The sequence below is a fragment of the Phasianus colchicus genome, chromosome 1 (assembly GCF_987193195.1).
Source record: "Phasianus colchicus chromosome 1, bPhaCol1.hap1.1, whole genome shotgun sequence".
NCBI classification, from domain to species: Eukaryota; Metazoa; Chordata; class Aves; order Galliformes; family Phasianidae; genus Phasianus; species Phasianus colchicus.
Window position 1 is genome coordinate 108,797,157 of NC_143436.1, and position 25,468 is coordinate 108,822,624.

A 25,468-nucleotide genomic window follows, 5' to 3' on the forward strand; every position below is an offset into this window, starting at 1 on the left:
TTTTACATTTGAGGAGTCTACTTCTAAGATTGGATAGGATATAGGTGCAAGTAATTTAAGTGACCTTAGCTTAAAATAGCTGTAAGTCTTTACCTGTGACAAAAGTTGTTAGAGTATGGTCATAAAAATAATTGAATAGTTTGGTTGGAGGGGACCAACCAAAGAGCTGTCAGAGTCGAACAAGAGTTAAACTTGTTATTGAAGGCATTGTCCAAATGCCTTTTGATTACTGACAGGCACGGGGCATCAATCACCTCTCTAGGAAGCCTGTCCCAGTGTTCAACCACCCTCACATAAAGAAATTTTTCCTAATGCCCGCTCTGAACCTCCCATGGTGTAGCTTTGTGCCATTCTGTGTTCCCTATCTTCAGTCCAAAGAGAAGAGCCTAGCACTTCCCTCTCTGTATTATGTCCTCAGAAAGCTGCTGTGAGCAATGTGGTTGCCTCTCAGCCTTCTTTTCTGCAAAGTAGACAAATTAATGGGAATGTTGGAGTTTAACTGAAAGTCTTCATTATTTCAGCTCAGCTTCATCACTTCCTGACTTAAAGTCACAGATTAATTATTGGGAAGTATTTATTTCAAATATAAGGAAACAAATGGAGAAAGTAAAGGTAAGTCTTAAGTTCTCTTAACTAGGGATGAGTTGAATTTTGGAAATTAAAACAGAATATATAACTTAATAATTTTGCATTCCTTTGTTAAAACACCAATGTCTTCTCCACAAGCCAATCTGCGTTTCTTTTAATGATGAAAGAAAGTTTTGATGATAAAGCCTGATGATAAAATGTGCTTAAGTTGCAATGAATATCTTCCATTTTGGAAAGGCAAAATTCTTTCCTTTGCACATGTTGTTCAAGATTATTGAATTCCAGGTTGACAAGTCTGACAGTTCTTTTGTATTTTTTGAACTTTAAAGTCCATGCAACTTTTTTAAAAAAATGATAAAATTGTCTTTTAAAAAGGGAAGTTGTATGGAATGTCTAGGTTAAATTTTAAAAGCTAGATGTTTCACAAATGTTTTCAGATATTAATGCAAGTACTTCCATAGAGATTAATGTTACTGTAGGAGATGGCAGCCTTATTGTAGCCACGTGAAAGGCTTGCTGCCTCTTACTGTTTGAACTACTAGAAGAGCTTTATTTAATGCTGATTTGGAAAGGAATTTGTTTTCCTTCCTCAGGTTGGGTATGAAGAAAAAATTGAGAAGGTGAAAAATGGTGTTCGAAACTGCCTCACCAAAATAGAAGCTGTGGATCTTTCATCTTTTCCCGGTGTCTTAGTATGTATCTTACATGTGATAGCAGTATGTTCAGAAATTCTGAAAAGAAATTCTGTAAGTTTGCATCAGCATGGCTGTCCATTACAGAACATGTACATGGAAAACTTGAACAGATAGCCTTGAATTCAAAGCAGTATAGCCATTTATGTACATTAATCTGCAATGACTACATCCCAGATAAATGCTATTAAAAGCACTTTCTTATAGGTCAGCACTTCCACAAATCATGCCAGTTACTTCCAAACAATGTGTGATAGTTCCTAATGCCAGGACAAAGTCAGTGTAAGTCAACTCATTTAATTCCTTATCAGCATGGCTTGGGGAGATGCACGATCATGCTGAAGTAATCAAGGTAGCTGTAGGGATGATGCCAGCAGCCTGAATGCTGCCATTCGCTGAAGTAAAATTGAAACCTGGGCACAGAGCTAATGCCCAATCACGAAGGCAAATAGCATGCATGAGTTACTGTACCTTGGCATAGTTTGGAGAAAAGCAAAAAGGGTTCAGTCATCTTTTAGAACAGGGGAGTTAAGTGTTAATTGCTAAGTAAAACGCAAAAATGAAATCCTCAAATGTATCACAGATGCCACAAAAGAAACTTTCTTTAAAATATGTATTCTCTGCATAAAGTCTTGTTTTTCCCTTTTCCCTGTTTTTCCCTTTTCCCTGTTTTTCCCTTTTCCCTGTTTTTCCCTTTTCCCTGTTTTTCCACAAAACTCTTAAGAATATGTAAAGAATATTTACATATTCTTAAGAGTTACCCTCCTTGGGTTACCATCATTTTAGAATTTTGGACGTAGAGTGATTTCTGTTCCACTTGTTATGCATTTAGCAGCTGCTTTTACTGTAGTGATGGAGGAGTAACTTCTTAGAAAATGTATCTGTAGTTCTTTCAGCGTTAGGGAGATCTTAAGAGGCAAATACTGAATTCAAATGAAAAAGGCTTGATAAAAATGGTTGCTGTCCTTGACTGTTTAATTTCATCTGTAATTCTTACCATTTTTTAATAAAGTGGCATAGGAAACGTAATTTGATAAGCAAATCTGTAAGAATCAACAAAACTAAATCTAAAGCCATGTACTAAAGGATGTGAAAATTTGTGAATGTCCAATTTAGCCTGCTGTACTGGGTTGTGATTTAGGTCTGGTTATCTCTACTTATCTCTGTTGGCAAAGCTAGAAGTTGGTTATATGCAGATTGAAAAAAAAAATATATATAGCACATTCTCAAGCAAATACTCAATTGGACTTCTTGTGAACTGTTGCTTTGTTCCAAAATGTACTCCCATTGGTTTCTTCTCATTTTAAGGAATCACAGAATGGTTGGGGTTGGAAGGGATCAAAGATCATCTAGTTCCAACCCACTGCCATGGGCAGGGTTGCCAACCACTAAATCAGACATTAGATCAGGCTGCCCAGGGCCCCATCCAACCTGGTCTTGTGCGTGTTAGAAGGCAGCCTTCTTGGAGCAGCCAAGTTCTGAAACAACAGTAGTAGTCATAGAATCACCGAGGATGATTGAAATGAATGAAAGACTTACAAGAGCATCCAGTCCAACCGTCCACATATAACCAACAATCTCACTAGTTCTTTCCATTTATGGAAGACAGTTGTTAGTTCAAAGAGAAGTCTTCCTGGGTCATGTGAACTCCAAGATTCTCAACATGGTGCCTTTAGCTGATATGTTTGTTTTTAAAGTAAATAAGTGAATAAATATTGCAGTGGGTTATATATTGTTTATATTGCCAATTAGAAGCAGTGAATGTATTTTCAAATTGATGGCACTTGTGTTAAAGCAGTGATTTCTCCCACCAACATCAAACTGTACTTCAAAAACTACAGCTGTCCAGCAGCATTCACTCCTTAGTAGACCCAGAATACATAAAAGTAGCACATTGAATGCATAAATGCTGCTCTTTTTAATCCTGCTTTAAGCCAGTTGTCCATGTGCAGTACAAAATAAAGGGCACATTTGTATGGTATTTTCACCTAGGCAGAAGAGTTCAGATATGAGCTTCTAGTTCCTCATCATGACCAAAACGTAGCACAGTTCATGCTGCGAATGCTCAAGAGCTCTGCTCATTTTATTTCAATTAGTTTTTCTTGTGGAATCTGTTTATTTTGTAGAGAAAGCAAAGCAGATCTGCTGTCAGTGATCCAGCCCTTGTCCTGTACTCCTCTGCATCTGCACACCCTAATTTACTTCCTGCAGTTTCAAGCTCTGAAGATCAAGGTCCAACAACTGCTTCACTTAATACTCAGGCTGGAGTTAAGCCTGCAAATGCAAATTCTAAGGTTTGCTCTGCAAGTGATGGATCAGTGAAAACAAACTCCAAAGCTTGGACGGGGTCATACGCTGATAAAGTTTCACTAACTTCTATGTCGAAGGTTTCAGGAAGCAATACTCAGAATATACAGCCAAACCAAATCCACCAAGAGAATTCAGCTACACAGATGAAGCCCTCTTCAAACAACGCATTTGAAAATATTATTGTTCATCTACAAACTATATTTCCGGGCTACAGCAGGTATTTTTTTAACGTGTGTAATGCTCTACTTGGTAATAGAAATTCTGAACTATCACATATAAAGATAGTAGAACAAGGATAGATAGATAGAACAAAAAGAATTGGTTTCTTACTGAATGCTCCTTTTTCACAAAAAGAATAACGTTATGTTTTTTCCTTTGTTCTTCGAGGTACTCCTTATCAGAATTGACCTACAGTGTTGACTTAATGTTCTCAATTAGAGCCACCAGCAAATAGAAATAGTATTACTTTATTTTGATGAATACAATAGCTAGATCCTAGTTATTGAGAAGTGTTAGAAGTAGATGTTTGCTGCAATTCTGTTGAGAGGTTAGGATCTTTTATAGACTCTTCTGCTGTAAGTCAAACATGGAAACTACAGTGTTTTCTAATATGCCTATAGTAGCTGTAGTGTTACCCCTCAGTAATCATGTTATTTTTCTTTCAGTTCAGAGTTTACTAGGTTCATAAAAGACGTACAAAGAAGAAGTGGGAATATATTAAGTTTGAGCTCCACTGAAATTCTAAGCAGAGTGACAGATCTCATTCTGGACCAGCAAAATGAGGTCTGTAGTAGTTGCTGCTATTTCTACTCTGCATCTCTGACAGTGGAAATAATGCAGCACAGTCTAAAACAGAATACAAATTTCTCCTTGCTGTCAACCTCTGAACTGTGAACTTGCTCAAAACTCTTATCCAATACCTGTCTAGGCATCAACTTCTGTAGGGAGACCCATGAAGTCAGCATCATCTGCTTCAGCAGGACAGGCAGGAACTCAGAGTCAGGAAGCAGCTACAGAAGCAAATGTTTCCAGCGCACCCCAGGCAAGGCCTGCACACAAAAGCACCTCAAGTAAAAACATGTTGCCACCTCAGCCAAATCTCCAGCCATGGGGGAATGCTGGAGCAACACCAAAAGCTAAATGGAAAAAACAAGACTATATAGTAAGTTCTCCACTGCATCGTGAATTTGAAGTTATTACCATGTGCTTTTTTTATGAGATATGAAATAATCAAAGTATTACTAGACAAAAAATAATCAGGACTTCTTCATTTTGTGGACAAAATCTTAAATAGACAGCTTGATGATTAGTTGTTGCTATCTTACTAATCGCTTTTTGTTCAAATAATTTTTTTTTTAAATGTATAGCCTTCCAGCAATGATCCGTGCACCATATGCCATGATGAGTTAAGCAGAGATTCATGTGAACTGGAATGTGGGCATCATTTTCACAGAGAAGTAAGGATTTTTTTTTCTTACCACTTAAATCGCTTAGTATTGCTTAAATGCAAATGTTGACTAACTCTCTGTTCAGTTATACAGTTTTTTACTTTTTAGAAGCTTCTCCCTCCCCTTTATCTTCAGTATCTGAAGTTAGGAATGGCAGGACATTGTTTTCCTTTCCATACTTTTTGCACCAAGACTTGCTATACGCAGTCTTTCTGTTTTGGAAAGTTTCCAGTTTTAGATCTTAACTAAAGGGTTAAACTAAGAACTAAAGGGTAACTCATCAGACTGAATTTAAGCTTACTTTGAATTCAGAATAATCAAGTCTTGGTAATCAAATTACGGATTTCTGTTTGCAGCATCCATAGAGAAGTGGCCACTGCTATAAAGTTGCTTTTGCCACCTGATAGGAGCTGCAGATATAACTTCATGTAGTAAGGAGGCAAAAAATTATACTGAAATAACACAATACTTCTGTCCATGACTTTTTCCCATTTCCATATTTGTTTATTGCTTTTTCGTCACTTGCAAAATAGGTTGGTGAGGAGAACATCAGAACTGGAGAATAGTTTTCTAACTGCAAATTTCATAACAAGCTGTACAAGGAGGTGGAAAATTGCTTACTTGTCAGAAACAATTAAGAAAGTAATGCTGAACTCTTTATACCAGACTGAGACTGTTTCCTCAACATAATCTTCCTGTTCTTGCAGTGCATTAGAAAATGGCTTAAGGAACATTCGAGTACCTGCCCTATCTGTCGCATCCATGTTCTGTTACCTGAAGACTTTCCTGAGCTCCCCGCACGCAACAAACATGCCTAAACCTTGTTTTATGACACTCAGTAAGAAGTGGAGTGGCTGCAGATAAATAACCATCCCAACATGGCATGGAAAGATGATGCCTAAGAAGAGGTGGAACGCTGGTTTTAGTGGAAATGATAGCACAATTTGTTCTAATGCAATATTTAACACTGAGCTGTAAGACGCAGGTATTGCTGTGGCACTTACTGAATGAAGGCAGTGTACTCCATAGGTCAGTGCTTCTCCTGGTTGCTGCCTTAAGCATGTGTGCCTCACATAGTTCTGAGGTCAGGACCACCCTGGTGGGGTTCTTGCTTAAAGGATTGAAACACCCCTGTCAAAGGCTGGTTCTGTATGTGCACAAAGCCTCTAAAAAGGGGGTTTTCTTTAGAGCTGATACACCTGGTATAAACAATTGCAGGATTCAAATCGGACTTCTTTAGATCATTATGAATATAGTTCATGTTATTGCAACTTTTTTCTCATGTAAATCTGGAACTGATAATTCAAATTGTTTAAATGATGACTCTTAGCTATACTTTGAAGCACTGAGTATTCTTGTGATTTTTTTCTGTTCATACATCTATTTTAGAATACTGTGATTCAATTTTGTAATGTAAAAATATTTTAAATTTCTCTCCTTGATGAGCTAATTTGTTTAAATTGGCATTAAAGGATTTTTATTCTTGGCAAAGCAATATAATGCAGTTGTGTTCTGTGCACAAATGCCAATTTATCAGCAGTGTGAAGTACGTGGTACAACCAGCTGTAGGAGTGGCTGTCCTACTTCTTGAGAAGTCCGAGCGTGCCATGAGTGCCTTCTGCTTTGTAAAATTTGTTTCAGACAGCCAAAGATCCAGGGCTAGATAAGGTACGCTGCATGGTGTAAACACCCTCAAAGTGGTGAGTCTGACCACTGTTTGGGCACAATCCATGTTCAACTATTTCAGGTTATGGTCTAACGGATCATTTGTTTCCCCAAGTCAGTAAGTTGAAGTTTCAAAGCATCTTTTGGTAAGTCAGTATGTTTATTGGAACTTGGGTCAAAAATAAAATTACTACTGTAGCTCTCTGTGGTGGTTCTTTTTGTGTAATATGTTTGTTGTGATTGTGAATTCTTGATGCGTAAGGTACTATTTGCTAGAGAGCCAAGGCGCCACACTGCCTGAAGGATGAGGTACTGTTTTGCTCTGCGTTGCACTGCTTGCAGCCATGTCAGCTTATGTTGTTTTCTCAGTGTGCAGGGAGAGTACAGGCTGAGCAGCCCCCACATGTGCCACAGGTGATGGTGTTCTTAACTAGAACACAACTTGACCTTGAGGTGATAAGTTGGGTGTGAAAATGGGTAAAGCAGCACTGACTGTTCATGTGGGGTCTTAGCATTGAACTGATATTTACATATGTGTGTTCTCACTTGCTACCAGCTAATCTTGTCCCAGACAGCACAGATAGGATCTCAGGTTCCTTAGTAAGGTGGATGTGGTGGTTTTTTTTTTTTTTTAAACCTTTGCTCCTTTTCTCTTAACTCCCCAAAATTACAAGTTTTACTGACAGCCAGAAGCAAGTCATTCACATCTTTAAAAAGAGGCCTTACAGTGGACAAAAGCGAGGTCTAGTTTTATGAGATTGTTTTGAAGGAGATGAGGTGTCTCAGACTCTAATGCTAAGTAAGTAAGTGCACACAAGGTAGTTTATTTCCAGACTGGGGCAAGGTAAAGCAGCCCTGTTCTGTGTTCAGGAGTCCTGACTCATAGCTGTACTGAATGATTCTTCCTGGCATGTTAGGATGCTTTTGATTTTTTCTTTGTATGTGGAAAAATTGGGGACATGCTCCACAATAACAGCAGAAGTATCCATCCACAAGAAGAGTCCAGTTTCTAATCCAGCTCTCAGTTGTCAGCAGTTTATTGCAGAGAGTCTCACATTAATCCTTGGCTTTCAGGCAGAACTAACTTTTAGGCAGCAAGAAAATCGTAGAACAACAAAACACTTTATAGCAGGATTTTTTCAGCTGTCTCTCCTAGATTCTTGAACCATTCTTTAACCATCAGTACCCCAGGAACAACATGGTACAGGCAGATGAAAAAATCTTAGTAGACTGCAGTTAAAGGAGTTCTACTGCCGTGGATACAGTGAGCAGGGGCAGGATGAATGCCGGTGCCTCTTTTCATGTAACTTTGGAATGTGTGAAGTGATGCTGCCACTTCAGGTTTGAGCAGCAGGTGGCACTCCTGTAGACTAGAAACAGACTAAAGTCATCTAGACTAGGATCAGGGGCTGCTGTTTTCCGGAAATTATGCTGTATTTACTGGTTCCTGATCTTAAAAACAAGTGTTTATTTCTAATTAATGGGGGAGGGAGGGATAGAGAACAGCAAAGGTTTTTGTTGTTGTTGTTGTTTTTTTTAAAGAAATTTTTAAAATAAATTTATTTAAACAATGTCAAATGCTTACTCCTGAAGTAGAGCTGATACACAGAACTACATATTCCTGCTTAGCAATACTGCTGGAAAAAGCTAGAGGAAGTTGTTTTTGGCAGTTTTCTTCTTAATTCTTTTTAGGTTGTTATACATCCTAGTTGATGTAACACCCTATATACTTAATCTGCCTCCATCCCACACAAAATTTGTGGAAAATTAACAATTAGAAGAAAATTGCAGCTGTTCTGTTAACATCAAAATCCACTACCTGTTTGTCTGGGGAAGGTTATTTCTTGCTGGAATGGATTTTTTCCCCATCTAGTTCCTACTCTTCCAGTTTATATGAACTTTTATGATTTATGATTACAAAGACTTAACATATTTCTTAGTGTAAAGTTATATATTTACTTCACAAATTCCTTTCTGGTGCTTGTATTTGTACTTTTATATTAGTAAGTGGCAATATGAACCCACCTGTTTAAGCAGCAAATGGTCTATCTCCCGTGGAATGGTTGCTCACATAATGAATAATATTCTTCTATGGGCACAAGGTGTACTGCATAAAAGTGCTTTAGGCACTTTCTTCAGTATTTAGTGTAGTCTACACTCTGAGCAGTCAGCTATGCAACAAGGCAGTGCTGCTGTTTGTCATGTCAGTCATTCCTTTTTCACATCAGAGCTGAGCTGTAAAAGTCTAGTAAAGAAGAAAGATGTTAAAATGCTCAGAATAAGTACAGTTTGAAGGTAAAAACTTCTGACTGATCTTTCTTGGCACTGTTTTACACAAACAGCAAAGGTAAAGCAAGGGCATTCCAGGGAATAGCCAGGGATAAGTTGCATGTGAAGCAGTAACTTCAGTTCTGAGCACTCCTTCAAAGCAGACTCATTCCTAATTTGACCAAAATATACTTGATGTTGTTTCACATCATTACTCATTTCACATCTCTCAATTCAGTCATCTTGCAGTATTCATCCCGTGACACTGTGTGGTGTAGTAGCACCATTTATTATATTTCCTCAGATACTATTCAGTCCTGTCCCCTCCTCAAATATATATACTGTACACCATATATAACAGGACTGACTTCATTTAAGTCGTCTTTGAAGGACTTTGGAACAAGTATTACATTATGAATTAAACAGGAAAACTTACTTTGCATATTTCTATAACTTGTGAAAATATGCAAAAAATCATTCACAATTTGCTTGAGAGAAAAAAAGCAGAAAATCTGGCTGCTGAAATCAGACACTTCACAGGGCTCTCAAGAGTCCTGTGTCCATGTAGGCTATCATAAGACAGGCGCAGGTTTTGAGATGACTGAAAGCCCAAGAACCACCATCAGGAAGAAGGAAGTGATAAGTTTTCACTTCAAATAACACAAGATAAGATAAAATCTCATTTTATCTGTGAGTAATTTCATCCTTCTCCAGTGATTCTTCCTCTGGCTATTTACATCCTGCAGAGCTTCAGTGGGAAGTTCTCTGTGATGAGATGATCATCATGCAGAAGGACAACAATGTTCACTTCAAACTCTACAGGAAGAGGAAAAAAAGAGTTCCATTAATTAATCCATTCAACTGAACTGTAACAGTAAAAGCAGAGGTAGGCTTTTATAAGAAGTAGGTAGGCTTTTATAAGAAGTAGGCACTTATACTGTAGGAACAGCTACTACTGTAGTAGCAGCCTCAATGTGATGCAATTAAATTAAAAAAAAAAAAAACCAGCAAAAACAACAACAACAAAAAAAAACTACAGGCTAGCAACAAGTATTTCTGAAGTACTTATTTGAACAAATGAAAACTATCTTAAATTTTATATGTTTGTTAATGAAGATGAGATGGTTTGGATACAGTTCGGAGGAAGTGGCCTGTGTAGATGAAGAAAGCAGAGGTCAAGAAAGTCAGGTACAGTCTGCCTCACTTCTGAATCTATGCAGCAGGAGAATGGGAAGCAAAAAAAGATGCTATGGAAGGAGGGATTCTCAGTGATGGAAAGAAGGAATCTTTGCTTTTTATTCTTGGGCTACTATTCAGGTGTTGAATAACACCATATTTTTTTGGCAGAAAAAAGTTACTCATTGATTATTCTGGCCACGTAATTCTCTTAGAACTTGCATAATAGTATCCTAACTATTTCTGATTGGAAGCACTTGTTCTCTGCTTTCTCAGTCTATATGAAATGCAGCATACTACAGTCCTGTTCATGGAACCTTTGCAAGGAAATAGTTGTCCTTGTTCTTTCTTACACAGCGATTCATCCCATTACCTGCCAGAAGCTGAAGTGAAACTAGCAGCTTATTTTTAATGGAAACTGCAAACAGACCATAAGATCCTATCCACTTACCCACTTTGAAGTTTGTTGTTTCCAAGGTAGGGCAAGTGAACAACCTGGGAAACACCATGTATATAGGAATTGGTAGGCCTCTGCAGACATCTCCATCAGCAATCTGAATATTCTGTATCTCTGTGGCATCTCTGGCATAACCTTCCGCACACCCTGGTGAAAGCAAGAAATTCAGAGGGAGAGGAAGGGAAGGCAAAGCAATGGCCAAAATTCAAATATGAATTTACTGGGGGTGGGAGCAGGGAAGGGAAGGGAACAGGGACATGGCCTTTTGCCCTTTGATTTGTGAGTTTTCGCATGAGTGGTCATAGGGATTGAATTTGAATTAATGTTCAACTGTTCAACATGAAATGCAGAATTATTTTTTGCCAGTCTTTTTAGTTGTATGATTTCTGACAGTCTTGCATATTGAACGTCTAAGTGGTAATTACTGCAGCATATCCACGTTCCAGCTATAGAGAAACTTACCACAGGTTTCCACACGCACTAACTGCAGCTCAATACTTTTGACTGCAGCTTCTGCACTCTCCACTATCAGCTCCCCTGTTAGTGGCTGCGTAATGACACAGTTTGTAGAACTCAGATGGCCTCTGATGAGAAATTTTGGAAGTGATGCTCTCTAAGAAGATGGAGGGAAAACAAACATAACTACCAGAAGAGAACGGGCAGCATCACCTTACAGAATAAAAACAGGAGGGAGAAGAAAAAAAAAGAAAAAAAGCTAATTATGTGCAGCAAAGCATTTATTCATTCTTTTCTTGTTCTCGTTCAGAATCATGCAAGTAGTAAATTAAAAGTAAATAAATAAAACCCAAACAACTTACCTCTTTAACATTCTGCAAAGTTTCAGGAGTAATTGTGAAGTCTACAGGGCTCGGCGTCAGTTTCCCTTTCTGTGACTAAAGAGTAACGAAACAGTTAAGCTGTAACTGATTTACAGCACACAAATACACACTCTGAATACTAACATCAATTAACAATTGGCTATGTTAATTTTCAGGATTGTCTACATACTTAAAGTACATATCTGTAACAAAAGACCTGAGATTTCCTAAATTTGGTAGTATTTAGTAATATTATGATATTGTCTGAACAAATCTCAGCTGCAAAGCTGAATTATAGAAACAAAACTGTCAAAATTTTGTTTATTTTGCACTTGCTGTTGTGATAAACCACAACATAATCTCCATTTTTAAGGTTTTGGCATAAGCTCCACCTACACTGAAAAACAAACAAACAAATCAAGTGTTTGACTAATCAAAATGCCCTGGAAAAAATAACACTACCAATCTTCTCAAACATATGAATGCCATAGAAAAAAAATTTCATATTTCTGTATTTATAAATAATTACATTTTGTATGTCATGCTTTACGTTTCCTTAAATTATTATTACTTTGTAAATTTGGGCAGGGAAGAGAAGGTTAAATTGGAGTAATGGAACAAGATTATTTATATGTTTAAAGAACCTTCCCTCTCTCTTGTCATCTCTGAGCACTTCGAGCTCCTTTCTGCTGCCCTTTCAGGACCGGCTCAGGCCTCTTAAGCCATCCTCGTATCAAAAAGAGATCCTCAGTTGAGGGAATCTAATCTGGCACTGATTTAACAGGCGTGAACTCTCAGCTTCTTTAACTATAAAATAAGCAAAATGTGGTCCAGGTTAACTTTCCACATTGGAAGAAACAATTTTAGGGGCACATTCTTGTAGTTGTTCACTTCTTTAGATCACTTATCACAAAACCAAGAAGTTAGTCTTCACATAAATGGTTGGCTGGTCCCTGAGCTCAGCTGTGATGCAGTCTGTGCTTTGAATCAGGAAGGCAAGTGTAATTGACCATTCACCACACTCTCTCCCCACCTTTATCTCAGAGAGAGACACACTGTCTTTTCCCTACATATTTAGAACAAGTGATCAGCACGGCAGCATTAATCAGGAGAGACTCAATTGTATGTAACTGGAAGTTGGTAGAGCACTGCTATACCAGTGGCCTTAACTTGAACTCTAAGTAAGGACTTACTCTCACTACCTAAGAATTCAAAACAGATTCTGCTGCCCAGCTGCAAGATGGAAGATAATAGCAAAAAGATTGACTGTATTCACCCACAAATGACAAATTCTGGCAAAGAATAAGGTTAAGGGAAATGGTACATTGAGCACTGACAGTGAGAATTATATGTTCAGTAAAACCTCATTAATTCACCCCAACAACTGGAAGATTCGTCATGATTTACTGACTTGTGTTCTAAGACGTGTCACAGTAGGAACATGAAATAAAATCAGGAAACTGCACAAAGAATTTGTTCCTTATTTTGACAACTATGGCTTACTTATAATAGAATGATGGACTAATAAAAAATAGCATAATACATTTTGGAAAATAATACAATCCTGCCAACAGAAGATCTCCTTTCAGCTAGCTAAATACAGAAGTAAGAATAAGAATAAATACAGAAGCTAAGTACAGAATGAAAACAGCATATTTCCACCATATAACAGCGTAAGAGTCTAACACTGTAATTGCTCTGTTAAAAACTTCAAGGGAATGATACAAAACAATACGTTCTAGTAAGATGTGTGTGGAAAAAGAGGTATTTAGTTAGGCCTGCACAACTTGTACTGATAGCACGGGCTCTGAATGTGTGTGTAAGGCGATACAAACTAAAACGTGGAAAAAAATCTGATATAGGAACTTCCAAATAACATGCAGTAAGCCATTTATTGTGAGACAGTCAAATCTCAGCCCACAGTGATATAAAAGAAAGACCGTCTCCATGTCACTGACTGGAGATTGTGCTTATATGTCAACCTGGATATCTAGCGTATTGCCAACCATGACCTTATATAATAAAGGTGATTAAGCTGACAAGTTTCTTCCTTCCAATTTGATGCAGTCCTAACTTTGATATTCTGACTTGGGGCTCTAAGTCACAATTAGGCATCTAAGTAACAGAAATTATGTGCTGTCTCTCGACTAACAAACTCCCTTTTCTAGGGCAGGCCTTTGGGTGCCTGAAAGCTTTGGATAGGAAACATTCAAATAATCTGAAATAGCATTTAAAAGAACACATAATATTTATCTAATTACATACTTGTTTCACTTTTAAAAATTAAATAACAGAATAAATGCAATGCAAATCCTATCTATAACTCTACAGTAAAAAAACTATCTATAACTCTACAAAAAAAAAAAAAAAAAACAAAACCAACAGTGTTTTATCAGGAAAAACTGACACGTTAGCTCTTTTGGATATTTATGTTTTTATGTATGTCCTTTACTTATACATACTACATATACTACTACTTATTATTTTACTTAATCTTCTAACGTTACCTCCAAACTTCACTTAAAATGAAAAATAAAATAAACCAAATCAGATCCAACAAAGCACACACACAATCAACCTCCCCCCACTTTGTGTAGTTAATACAAACTGCACTTACCACTGAGTGAACAATGAATTCACAAGTCTTAGTTAGGTCTTTTGCCAGCAAAGAACGTCGCATATCACACCGCAGGGTATACTGGCAAGAATGGGATGACAAAGAGAAAGAAGAAAGACTTATTTAAGAACTGAAGATTTCCTCCACCTGTTAACTTTCAATCCTTTGTATGGATATATATATATATATATATATATATATATATATATATATATATATATGCAGAATGCAGATTTTAATATTTAAGGCACAGCAGATTAGTAGGCAATGCATATACCAGTGATGCAGTGGGAAGGGAAGGAGATATAAGGTATACGATTTCAGATGCCCCAAACGAAAGCTAACTTTGTCCTTACAGGCCCATTCCATTTTCAAATGGTCTCATAAGTTATATAACAGCCAGTGAGATCGAGGGACTAATTCACTGACAAAGTAACACTCTTGTATGGCTTGAGCACCCAAATGACATCCAGTTAAGACTGATTTCTGTATTGCTTCTCACCATGCTTTGGTTTAAAGAGAAGGACCTCTAAGTTCCTGCTTATCCTTCAAACTGACAAAACCAAATATACTTAAAGACACTATAACAGAAAACTTTATCCTCTGTTTCCATGGAAGAAGAGATACGACAGGTAATAAAAGCTCAGATTTTCTTTACAGGTAGGACTCCCTTACCTGAATATTAACAAAGACACCATGATATGTCTCATACAGAACTTTGTTGCCCTTCACATGCAATGGAAATTCAAAAGGAATTTCTGTCTTGCCACTGGGAAGCTTCCCTGGTTTTACCATTTCAATAGTGCTGTTAATAATTTGAATAGGCTGCAAAAATAAATATGAAAGTTTAGTTTGAACCACAGTGACAGTTACATCATTTCAAACGAAGCAACAGTATCAGTGAAGTCTAACAGGCTTCAAGAATTTTCCAAAAATTCAGATATTTTTCCTCATACGCAGTTCTCCAGTCTTACAAGGAATGGAAATATTAACAATGTTTCATTCAAAAAAGTGATGTATGATCTATCTAATGGTTGTATCAAAGTAATGACTATGCACATTTAGAGAACTGAACAGCAAAGTCTCAAGCACCTTGGAAAGCAAAGTGCCATTTTCCAAGTGATGACCTGTAGTATGAGTTGCAGAAATCAACACATGCCAGTTCAGCAGGCAGTCATTCCTCACCACCCTGCTGCCCGCTCACCCACCACTTCTCACCCTAAAGGTTTCTCTTTATTTTTTATAAGGTTTCTCTTTGATTTATCTCTGGAATTATGGTTAACTAAAACTCGGCATTGGACCAGGAAAGCCTGATAACTGTCATGAAATATGCACACATGAACAGAAACAAAGCAGCAGAAGCAGTGCCGGATGAAAAGATTAAATGTTCTCAGCCCATCTTAGGGAACATCATAAAGGGAACTTTTTTTTCCTCCAGCTCATAATAAAGTGTTTATTACTCAATTAGAAGGGAGCTAATCAATGACTGCTGTGTACACTAGGAAAAGGATACAAGATGACTATAAAGAAGTATGATCACTGCAGCTTTGCTTGAAGATTACACTTCTCTACAGTTTTACTTCTATTTTTTCTCTAGTAAGGTGGAACAAGAAAATCTTATTGCTTCTTCTGTTTTTCTCTTTTTCAATCATTCACAGACAGATTACTGATGCTGCAAACAAAGTAACTATGATACAGATTAAGACTTTAAAGGACCCTACACTTACACTATGCTAACTTTGGCAAACTGCTCCACAAATACAGCTACACTGGCTCTAGACATAGGCAACCTTGCTCTCAATCAATAGAGCCATGTTTGTGTGCAGCCCCAGATAACTTGTCCTGCTAGATTCCAGACTTCATGCTTCCAAACCTGGAGAGCAGGAGAGAGGCCTTCCAGGATTCTGTGCTCAATCTGCTGGACTGCAGTGTCGTACTGCACAGAGGAACCTGTATCGTGCTCAGTAGCAAACAACCTCAATGGCCTCTGCAGAAACTATTGGTGTAACAACTGACCTGGACAGAAGTCCAATTAAACTTTGTCACCGTAGAATGTGTCTCCAATGCATCCTCCAGTAACCTTAGTATTTATGTTACTGCATTTCTGCCCTAAAGAAAACACTCCAATCTCTCCAAAATGGAGAGAGAACGTTAAGCTTCTCTGCTTTCTATCAATTCACTTACCATGAAGTACTGTAACTTCCTGAGAGCCAATAAGGAAAAATCTAAGAAAACTGAGAAAAGCTTCATGCTGAAAATATCAACCTGCACAGGTTCTTACCTTGACAGAATTGTAGAAAGCTTCAAACACACCCACACTTTTGGCACTAAGCTGCAGATTTACAGATCCTTCCATTGTCAATGAGATGCCTTGGTGCTGAACTGTGTCCTTACTTGTTATGACCACAACTCCAGAAAGAATTTCCTAGTAGGAGAAAAGACAACACATAAACAATTGTTCAAAGCAATTCCTGGTATTGCTGTTACACAGACAACGTGCTACTGGATTTTCCAACAACTCAACAAAGCTGTTCCCAAAGTACAGTCTAACCCTGTTAAAAGAGACAAATACTGATAACAAAATAATGTGAGGAACAGACTCCAGTTTGTTTTCATTAAAAACATTCTCCTTCTCCCAGAAGTACTCATTGAAAATACTTATTCCAAGTTTCAATTGCGTTCCAACGCTTTGAGATTTCCCTCTCCTGGCAAATCTCAGGAAAAATTTAAATACCAAAAGCAGGATGGTCAGTCACAGGGAATGGGAGAGAGACCAGAACTGTGAAAGAGATGCCTGTGCTGAGGATCAGGTTAATCTGAAGAACTGTACAGAGCAAATTAATTAATAAAAACAAAAGCCAGCAACAAAAACAAACAAAAAAATCCACCACTCCACAGATGTTCTGCTACACAAACCTATGCCCTACTATGTGGGAAACAGTTTCAGAGTGTATATGAGTCTAAGGATAAGATGTGTGAACCAAGAGACAGGTCACTTATCCCACTAAGAATTATCTGCATAAGAACATGGCAACTTTTACTTACTAATTTAGAAGGTCTAACACTGAAAAAGAATTAACTGCAGGAAAGCAAGACACATTTCATTTTACATACCCTCATCATTTATCCTTCCCATTTCCTACAATAGAGAATCCACTTCAATCCAGTATTGCATGCCAAAGACTCATACATGTCTGGAAACAGCAGCAAGTGATTTGAGAACTTGGAGGTTTCTTAGGACTAACTCTCTCCTTGTTGATAGTAAAGCTCTGTGTCTTCACCAGGCTTGCAGGCTACACATCAAACTACAGATTCAAACAGTAACTCAGACTGCCCACTCCACGCTCAACCAGTTAGAACCAGTCTAGCTCTGTACACTTGACAGACACTACTTGAATGCTGCCAGCCTTTTGTCTTTACTAGCGGTACAGCATAAGAATATAGAAAATGGGTCAGGCAGTTTAAAGCAGAACAGGGTAGCAGCAGAACATCAAGCATCACAATGAAGGCTGCCATGCTACAGATCTGAGAAGAGGACCTGCAGCAACTGGGAAACTCCAGGAACAGAAGGCACAAGCACAAAAGGACGGTGAAGAAAAGCTGACCTAAATACTGTACTGCTTTGCAAACAGGCTTTAATTAGTACCAGCAATTAGGTTATTGCTTTGAAAAGTGAATACTGCTAAACTATAAGAAGCAAGGACAGCCCTGAACGTATGAAGTGCTTTAGTAAATGAGAACAGACTTCTATCATATAGCAACAATCTATTAGCTATCACCTACACAGCTTCACACAAGAAGGTTCTACGCATTTAGGGCAGAAAGGAGAAGAATGGCTTAAAATTAAAGGTGATTTCTTTCTTTAAACAATAAGTATCTCCTAAGAAATAAAAAGAAATTAAAACAAAAACCTTGAAATCACTTTTCAATGAGCAACTTAAAGAAGTCACTAGTCAGGGGAGAGAGTAGCATCACAAAAGAGATGCTTTAATTTTTATCTGAACTGTTTATATGCAATCAGGTTCTATCTCCATTTTACAAGGGGTGGGAAAATCTACTACGCCTTTTCTTACGAAGAGCTACTTTGTACTTTTTCACATTCTCCCTAAACACAAAGCTTTCAGCACACTTACCCTTTCAAGAGGTACAAATCAAAGAACATAAACATTTCAAGATGGTAAAATACTTACAGTCAGCACACCATTTATGAGAAAGCTTCTTAGTTTTGCAAAACAAAACATAACATTTGAAAAAGTTACTTGGCATCACTAGAGTAATTAGTACTGTCTTCAATTCATACCAAAAGGTATTCATTTATCTTTAATACCTTATCATTCTCTACAACTACCTGAAAGGAGGTTGTAGCGAGATGGAGTTGGTCTCTTCTCCCAGGTAATCATGATAGAGAATGTTGCACCAGGGGAGGTTTAGGTTAAGTATTAGGAAACGTTTCTTCTCAGCAAGAGAGGTAAGACAGTGACACAAGCTGCCCAGGGAGGTGGTGGAGTCACCACTCCTGGAGGTGTTCAGGAGCCGTGCGGATGTGGCACTGAGGGATGTGGGCAGTGGGCATGGTGGGGGTGGGCTGATGGTTGGACTGGTGATCTTAGCTGTCTTTCCCAACCTTAAGGATTCTATAAAGGCATAGAGGAAGTCATCACTGAAATGAAGCCCCACTTATTACAATGGAGTAACTTATCAACAGTTGCTTTTGCTCGCTTTCTACCTTCACAGTTTTCAGGAACTCCACAAGGCTTCACCACATGATGACAAAACTTCACAAAATGGAATAATGCTAATGCATTTCTACAAAGAATCGTTCTCCTAACAAGAGTAACTATCCACAGAAAGGACACCATATCCCATGAAGCAGAGTAGCGCATGCTACACTGAAGCAAAACATGCTTGTGAGAAAACTGTTCCAAGTTAATGATCCCCAAATAAGCTTTTTAGTCTTCTATTGTCAGTTCCTCACCTCTCAAACAGGCACATGAAACTGACAGAAATGTCACAACTACAACGAACACCTGCTTCATCTAATCCAACCGCATCATCCCTTATTTCCGCAGTTCTTGAGCAGAGCTATCTGAGTTTGGCTGAGAACAATTAGGGCTGATTTTTGTTCGGTAAGAAGCAATAGCGCGTAACACAGATCACAGAATCTCATCTCTAAACTCTTAAGACAAGCTGCAACTTCTGACTAAACCAGGCAGCCAATCTGTTTCTTTAAACATGATATAAAGATTCAAAGGATCAAAGCACATAAATGATTTGCTGAGAATTAGTTCTAGTGTTAAAACACATACCAATTCCAATCTGACCACTTACAGTCAAGTCTTCTTGCTTGACTAAGGTGCTACAAAAAGCTTCCAGCTAGATATGATGTACTTTCAGATTGGAGCTAGTCATTTGACAGATAAGAATATTTGCTGATAAGAAATATCAGCCTATTTTATTTTCAGATGAGAGGTAGTTTTGAAAAAACACCACCACCAAAATCAATCAAACAGAACAAACCATAAGGCAAGCTTTCAGGACCACCTGAAATCTGCCATCACATGTTTTCAAGTGTTGACAGCAGCAGAAGACATCGTATTGAATACCAATACATACAGAAATGCTTACCAATTATCCAGTTCCAGTTTATATGATCTTTATGGAACCACAGAATCACAAGATTGGAAAGGACCTACAAGATCATCTAGTCCAACCGTCCACCCATTACCCTTGCTACCACAAGCCACTAAACCATATCTCATAGCTCCAATTTTTATCAATTAAGCTTGTCGTTGGTTTGGCAAAATGGGAGTGCATGGTCAGTTGGTTACCAACAAAATGCTCTGAACCTCTTGGGGCTCCTCTTTCCACATCACAAGCCTTTAATTTCAGGACTAAGGGCATGAATTTGGCAGTTTTAGACTTTCTATTAAGTTCACTTAAGTCCCACTTACTAAATGTTCTTCATCGTTTTCTGCCAAGTGTATTATTCTACCCAACTGATCCACCAGCAGATCTTAACTACACATTCTTCTGATTCTTTACACAGAAAGAGACTGCATTTAATAGGAAAACCCTGCTATATCCAACTAACAGGACATCAGACGTTCAACCTCAATGTTCAGTATTACTAAGCAGTTTGCTTTGTCAGAAACAATAAAAAGCTTCTGTGTAGGCAAATTCTAACTTAAGTATATTTTGGAGTCACTTGTCATTAAAAGCCTTTTGCTGACATTAATCATGGCATTCTTCTTTGTATGCTGCATTTTTCAGTCTTTTCAGCCTCCAATTCTTTTAATTATCCATTTTGGGCTAACTACCACAGATATTCCAGTCATCCTGTTAGGTTTGCTAAATAAAACACATCATTAGCTGTGCCTGTCCCCTCTCATTCTTCCAGCATTCCAAAGTTTGTTAAATCAGCCTCAATAGCTTGGAATTTTCTCTTCAATTAAAAAAAAAAAAAGGGGGTGAGGGGAGGAGGGGGAAAAGGGGGAAGTCTCCTGAACACTGATCTTCTGTTCCTAGTTGCTGCAGTAAGCCTTATTTTGGTATAACAGAACTGGCTATTAAGATCTATTTTATTATCTTTTTGTTCTTAAATCCCCAACCACTTTTCCCTTGCCCCCTAACAATCCTATTACTCTTTTTGCTCCAGGAAGTGGCGAATGTGCTGTTGTTCTTTACCCCCAGTTTAAGGTCACTTGTTTAAACCAAGCTTACTCAAATTGAACTCTGGAAAAAAATTACAGGTCTTTGTTTGCTTATTTCCTCCAGTTTCTGATGGTCACAAGCAATGAACATAGAAATGGCTTACCGATTATCACAGCAAGTTTTTAGTTTTTAAAGCAGTGATTTGGTGTCATGCACAACTATTTTATAAATGTTATGTCTGCTTTCTCCCAGTTAAAAAAATAACAATTAACATAGAAGAAAAGAGGAATTAAAAATAACAGTTATTGCCAAGATACTGCCTTGCACTAAAAAAAATAAATAAATAAATAAATAAATAAAAATTAGGAGGAGAAGAGATTTCAACTTGGCAAGAAAGACTGTTTTGTAATGATGAAAAATGCTCGAATTCAACTGGATTTAATATAACCAAGGTCACTGTACCAGGATGAAAAGTAACCTGACCCAATCCAAGACAGCAGGGAACAGTAATTTGAAGACTGAATGATGCGGCTATTTCAGCACCAAGGAGAAATTTAGAGGTCTTGGCCTTATGGAGAAAGCCTAAAGAAAACCACACATACCACTCCAACCTTATAAAAAGCAAAAAATGAGAAGTTACTCAGATGTTATTAATTTTCCTTGCCAGCTATTTACTTCGGACACACACATTCTTCTCTCACCAGCCTTCTCTTATGTACTTTGAACAATATTTTCACCTAACAAGAACAGAAAAGAGTTGTGCAATAACATTAAAGTTAACAAACAGTTATCTTTAAGCATTTCTCCCTAGAAGATTTTTATATAAACTCCCACACATTCAAGGCCTTCATTATTATGGAATTCACTATGAGAACCTTTGAACTTGTTAAATATGGGTCTCTCTCATATCTGTTTCCCCTCACCCCTTCCCTCTTGGAGGTAACACAAAAATACAGCAAATGCTTTCAGGAGACTGAGAGATGCTGAATAGCATACACTCAACAGATCCAGAGATGTAAAAGATTTCATGCATTGTCACATTATAGAGAACTGGAGCTCAAATGGAAGAACCAGCAGCCATTGCCACTTCTTTGGTCTACAAGGACCTAGAAGCACAGGCTGAGATTCCTCAGACTTCTCTTCATCCACACAACTTTATCTGTTTTGTCCAGTTTCCTGCTCTCTTGGAGCTGTTCCACTCTGTGCAGTCTCCATTCCATAGGCCACCCACTGCTTCTTAAAATAAGAAAGAGATCACCTTAAGTACAACTTCATTGATTCCTGCATGAATCAGGAAAAACCTACAGACTCAAGTACGTCACATAATTCCACAGGCTTAGTGTTGAAATCGTAACCAATGTGAGGAGATGATAGAAAAAGTAACTACACTACCATAACCCTATACCATTTAGATGGGTGTTAAAGCCAAAACAATACTCAGAAGTTATAGAATCACTGAGAGGCATGTATTAAATTAAATATACCAGAATACTACATATCAGCTCCCAGAGCAAATACTTCATACCTACTTAGGAGTTCAAGCAGACTGTCTTTAAAGCAGTCCGCTAAAAAAAAAAAATAAACACCAAACAATTTCTTTTATAATGCACACAAAAACAAGCACAAGGAACATTAAAGGTTCCTTGACTATCCATCTGCTTAATTATGCAAAAATATTTACCTACACAGACAAATGTTATCATACTTTAATCAGAGCTATCTCATAAGCTTCCCAGAACTGAAAGTTAGGGCATGTTTCTGCTGTCACCTTTTCCTACACATCCAGCACAAGTCCATTCTGATACTGATTGTTATACACACTGTGTTACACTCTATTTGAGAAGCCATTCATAAGAAAACAAAGAAGGGATATCCGATTCAACAGATTTGATTCTCATATATATTTAAGAGTCACTCCATCCAAATTCTATCCATTGCCCTCCTCTGGCTCACCAGGCAACACCATCACTGCAAGAAAGGCAGCAGACACTGAATGGCTGTGAAAGCAAGTTGCACTGTGAAGTTATGCTGTATTAATCATGGTTTCAGGCAAATTATGATTTCGAAAGCTTTGTGCTATTATCTCCTAATAGGCCTAACCACTGCACAATTTGAACATCACTGGACTTGATACTCTCCAGAGGTCCCTTCTAATGCCTACAAACTGATTCTGTTACCATCTTCTTTCATATCCAAATGCAGTTTTAAATGAGTTTGGAAAACGAAAGATCAATTCAAGCCCCACTATCTCCACTGCCTTCATATAAGTAGAAAGACATCTATATTGGGATGAGCTATGGTTTTCACTACAGGAATCCCCTCATTTTCAAGTAGTGTTGATGAAAGCATTTTTTGAGTTGGAAGTTGTCATAGACTGAAGGTATTATTAGCATAACTGATGTCAGCGAAGCGTACAACAATCAGTACATTTCTAAAAAAAAAACACCCTTAAAGTTGCACGTGTTTCATGCCTAATTAAGGAGAGATCTGTAATGCCTTCCAATGCCTAGGAAATTACCATCAAAAATTCTTATTGTACTCCTAACGGACAGCTCACTGCTGTTTCACATCACTCAAACCTCAGAATTCCAGACCTCATTAACGAACTAAAACAATAAACCTCCTCACGTGGAGTTTGAGTGACAGTAAACACACCACACAGATCTACTAATGATAAAAATCTTACTTAATTTCAGCTTGAAGACAGAAGAAATATCTGTTTTCTTGTACTAAGAAGATCAGTCTTGTTTGGCATGATACAAAAGGAAGCCTAGCAGAGAAACTAAAAAGAAACAAAGCAACAAAATAATAAAATGATGAGAAGGTGAGAAAGAGAAGAGCATTTACCACCAAAATATAACACCCAAAGGGTGTGAATGACAGCTTAGCTTTATGAATGCTGCTGTCTCGATGATTCGACAACTGCAGAGCAGATGTTCCATAACCTTCCATTCAAAACCGTTTAAAGCAGTTTCCCAGTATTAAAAGCATTCAGTAAGCCAAAACATGGTTAGATGCTGTATGAGACAAACTGCTATCACAGCACCATTGAAGTTGGAAAAGACCACTAAGATCACTGAGTGCAGCCCACCCCCCCCATGCCCACTGCCCACGTCCCTCAGTGCCACATCCTCACAGCTCCTGAACACCTCCAAGGGATGGTGACTGCACCACCTCCCTAGGCAGCCTGTGCCACTGCCTCAGCACTCTTGCTGAGAAGAAATTCTTCCTAATATCCAACCTAAACCTCCCTGGTGCAACTTGAGGACATTCCCTCTCGTCCTGTTGCTGTTACATGGGAGAAGAGGCCAACCCCACGTCACCACATCCTCTTTTCAGGTGGTTGTAAAGGAGCGAAGCCAACTGCTCTCGAAGGGAATGAAAAAGAGACTGAAAAAGTCACAGCATTTTTCAAATAGCTGCAAAAGTTAAACTACACAGAACCACTTTGCCACATACAACAACCACATTCGTGTAAAACTGTTAAGAAATCGGTCAGGAAAAAAAAAAAAGAAAAGAAAAAAAAAGAACAAGAACTCAATCAGAGGAAAAAGCAAAGTAGAACTGCTCTTGCCTGTAGACCGTATCTAAGAGGGTATTACTCCCTATCAGGTACAAACAACAGCGCTCACCCCGCAGCGGTACACCTTGTTGGCCCGCTTGATCTTGATGTCCAGCGCCGTGCCCATCGCGCCCTGACAGGACGGGAGCGGCCCCTGCGGGAGGAAACCCACCCCCGTCACTCTCTTCCGCCCGCGGCGCTTGAGGCAGCCGGCTCCGCCAACATCCGGGGCTGCGTAGCGTCATCCTGCAGCTCGTGACTACGCTTCCCGCCCCGCCCTCCCGCTTCCTGGCACGGGGAGCGGCCCTAACGGTCGGGCTCGGCGCGGCCTGGGCGGGCTTTCCCGTGCGCAGCCGTTGTGGCGCTGCTGAGGGGACTGCGCGCCTCGGCGGGAACCGAGGGAAAGCGAGGGGAAGGCCAGCGGCCAGAAGAGGCTGGGCGTAACTGAGTTACGCTGAAGGGAATTACAGTCTTAAGGAAAACGTAAAGAGTCTGTAAATAAATACATAAGGGCTGGAGTTGTCACTGTTACAGTTACACGTACGACTCAGCACGCTGCATTTCATAATGTGTGCAGCCTGCGCTCTGAAAGTTGTCAGCAATTTGTTTTATGAATTTAAGAAGGCAATGCCTTGTAAAATATAAAGTGAGAAAATCCGTCAAGCAAACAAAAAAATCTGAAGGAGAGAAATATCTGGTGGATTCACTTCAACTAATGAAGTGATTTGTCTGCCTCCACCTTGCACTGGTGCGGCCTCACCTTCAGAGCTGTGTGCAGTTCTTGGCACTGCAGTACAGAAAGGCCATAAAGCTGTTAGAGAGCGTCTAAAGAGGGCTACAAAGATGAGGAAGGGTCTGAGGGATATGAGGAGCGGCTGAGGCCCCTCGCTGTGCTCAGCGCAGAGCAGAGGAGCTGAGGGGAGGCCTGATGGCGGCTGCAGCTCCTCACAGGGAGCGGAGGGGCAGCGCTGAGCTCTGCTCTGTGTGACAGCGACAGGGCCCGAGGGAACGGCATGGAGCTGTGTCAGGGGAGGGCAGATGGGGGTCAGGGAAAGGGTCTGCACCACAGGGCTGTGGGAGTGGAACGGGCTGCACAGGGCTGTGGGCATGGCCCTGGGTGATAGAGTTCAAGGAGAGTTTGGACAATGCTCTCAGAAATAGGGTTTGAATTTTGGGTGGTCCTGTGTGGAACCTGGAGCTGGACTTGGTGATCCTT

General features: G+C 38.9%; 2 protein-coding genes across 11 annotated transcripts in view; one reads left to right on the plus strand and one right to left on the minus strand.

Moving 5' to 3' along the window:
- Positions 1-6,903, plus strand: part of TTC3 (tetratricopeptide repeat domain 3) — a 62,007-nt gene extending 55,104 nt beyond the window's left edge. For all 9 annotated transcript variants that reach the window (XM_090122498.1, XM_090122537.1, XM_090122505.1 and 6 more), the window contains 7 exons: positions 522-612; positions 1,182-1,280; positions 3,407-3,807; positions 4,256-4,373; positions 4,519-4,752; positions 4,958-5,047; positions 5,746-6,903. In XM_090122498.1, the coding sequence (XP_089978624.1) occupies positions 522-612; positions 1,182-1,280; positions 3,407-3,807; positions 4,256-4,373; positions 4,519-4,752; positions 4,958-5,047; positions 5,746-5,856 (1,144 nt within the window). In that variant the 3' untranslated portion in view covers positions 5,857-6,903. The remainder of the gene's footprint in view (positions 1-521; positions 613-1,181; positions 1,281-3,406; positions 3,808-4,255; positions 4,374-4,518; positions 4,753-4,957; positions 5,048-5,745) is intronic.
- Positions 6,904-7,724: 821 nt separating this feature from the next.
- On the minus strand, positions 7,725-24,525 carry VPS26C (VPS26 endosomal protein sorting factor C). 2 transcript variants are annotated; one of them, XM_031612644.2, is made up of 8 exons: positions 24,323-24,525; positions 16,321-16,464; positions 14,715-14,864; positions 14,040-14,120; positions 11,423-11,497; positions 11,067-11,217; positions 10,599-10,751; positions 7,725-9,787 (listed from the first exon to the last, which is right to left on the minus strand). In XM_031612644.2, exons 1-8 carry the CDS (start codon positions 24,377-24,379, stop codon positions 9,705-9,707), a joined length of 894 nt encoding a protein of 297 aa, XP_031468504.1. In that variant the 5' UTR covers positions 24,380-24,525; the 3' UTR covers positions 7,725-9,704. The 2 variants fall into 2 exon arrangements, with proteins under 2 accessions (XP_031468504.1, XP_089978688.1); XM_090122562.1 differs by having other exon boundaries at positions 24,265-24,523.
- Positions 24,526-25,468: the final 943 nt, after the last annotated feature.

Bases quoted from the DNA above. Each gene is read 5' to 3' on its own strand.
- VPS26C (XM_031612644.2), bottom strand. From the start codon at position 24,379: ATGGGCACGGCGCTGGACATCAAGATCAAGCGGGCCAACAAGGTGTAC. The intron at 16,465-24,322 runs GTGAGCGCTGTT...TTCTCCTACTAG, and splicing joins ACAAGGTGTACCGCTGCGGG to GAAATTCTTTCTGGAGTTGT. The intron at 14,121-14,714 runs GTAAGGGAGTCC...CATTCTTGCCAG, and splicing joins GTGTCTTTGTTAATATTCAG to TATACCCTGCGGTGTGATAT.